The 1,636-nt window shown below is 56.9% G+C and overlaps 1 protein-coding gene across 1 annotated transcript; it reads left to right on the top strand.

Moving 5' to 3' along the window:
- Positions 1-858: 858 nt before the first annotated feature.
- LOC105460604 lies at positions 859-1,602 on the top strand (the record flags this gene model as incomplete). The annotated part of the gene is made up of 2 exons (XM_011707091.1): positions 859-1,138; positions 1,250-1,602. Coding segments are annotated over 2 exons (633 nt in total), but the record flags the coding sequence as incomplete, so codon positions are not given.
- Positions 1,603-1,636: the final 34 nt, after the last annotated feature.

The raw sequence follows: 1,636 nt of genomic DNA, 5'->3' as shown, positions 1-1,636 counted from the left end.
TTGGCGCAAAAGATTTGTCGCTTTCTCATGAAGTTCCGTGCTAAATAAAACGTCAAAGTTTTTATGTATTGAGAATAACATTTCTCCTCGGACGGAAGAAATAAATATGTTGAAGGCAGTAGTGATAACTTTGCCTCAATTTTGTTCCAATCTCAACTTTGACAAATCTCGTGGCTGACGCCAATCATTTTGGCACCGACTCGAAACACATAGAAAGGCACTTTCGACCGGACGCTTACCAGTGTCGAGAGACTTCGTTTCCCTGGCCGGTAGCCTCCTCAAGTCCTGATTCTCGGCTTTAGACTCGAACTCCCGTTTCCGCACGGCCACATTCGGCACGCTCCTCTTGTTCGACAATCTCGACAGCTCGCTCCTGTAGAGATTCGTCCGATCGCCAGCGGGCTCGTCCTCGTCGCTCAGCAGACGACCCGACTCGAACTGCTTCGCGCGCCGCGAGACTATCTGCAGGCCCTGCGGCGGCACCGGGAACCTGGTGTCGCCGCTGATTTTCTTGTCCGGCACCGGAGAGGACGGCAGCGACGAGGAGCTGTTTCGCGTCTCCTGCGCCGCCTGTTGCTGACTCGCGCCGACGTTCTCGTGTATTCTCGACAGGATGCTGACGAAGCTGCCCTTGCTCGTGCCGCGCGAGTACTGCTGCTCCTTCGCGTGCTCGTTGTCGTAGAGAAGCGACGGCGAGTAGCAGTGATCCGCGGACTGATTGTCCGCGAACTGTTGATCGTTCCGCGGCTTCGAGTACTCGGAGCTGGAGTCCACGTCCTTTATCCTCTGCACGCTCTGATTCGACGGCTTGTTCACCAAACTGGTCTTGGCATTCCTCTCTTGAGATCTCCTCGTGGGGGATTGCTGTCGCTGCTGCTGCTGCTGCTGCTGTTCGGTTTGGCCGCGCTGAGGGAGGCGTCCACGTCCGGCGATACTGGCGATGCCGTTCGCGAGGGCGAATCCTCTCGCCGGGCGTCGCATCACCGGCAGAAGCGGGTCTTCTGGTTCACGAACGACGGACGGATCGCCCTGCCACCCGGCACCGTCATGACGATCACGCCGACGCTGGCGTTACCCTTCGTCCGGCATCCGCCTTACGGCTTCCTTAGCAACATGACCATCAGCCTGCCGTTCACAAGTGAGTCCGCGCTGCCCACGTGGGTGCGAGTCCTACGCTAAGTGCCGTGATTGTATCCGGTAAAAGAAAATATCGCGATGTGACAGAATCATGCGTCTTTTTCCCCCTCAGTCGACTTCGACAAGCTGGGCCTGACGGACAACGAGAATCCGTACGGCGCTCTGCCGCCGAGCTTCGACAGGAAGCTGAACAGCCGGCAGGCCGGCATGATGATGGCAGACTTCATCGCGGCATTCATCAAGCGCAGATTACACAAGCGGGACATGTCGGAGGTGCCGAAGAACGCGTTCCACGGCGGCGAACGGGCGCTGCTTTACGGCACCACCGAGGATATGCTGTCCACGCTGGGAATGAACGGGAAGGCATGCCTCTTGAGAGCGATTTGCGAGGTCCAGGGACACCATCTGAACAACTTCGGGCTGATCGGCGAAATGCTGAAGCTCTTCTTCACGTTAGTAACTCGGGTTCATAGAACTAAACCTTGGAAGATTATCTTGC

The sequence above is a fragment of the Wasmannia auropunctata genome, unplaced genomic scaffold (assembly GCF_000956235.1).
Source record: "Wasmannia auropunctata unplaced genomic scaffold, wasmannia.A_1.0 LD319072.1, whole genome shotgun sequence".
NCBI lineage: Eukaryota > Metazoa > Arthropoda > Insecta > Hymenoptera > Formicidae > Wasmannia > Wasmannia auropunctata.
This window is presented reverse-complemented; position numbering and strand designations above follow the sequence as displayed.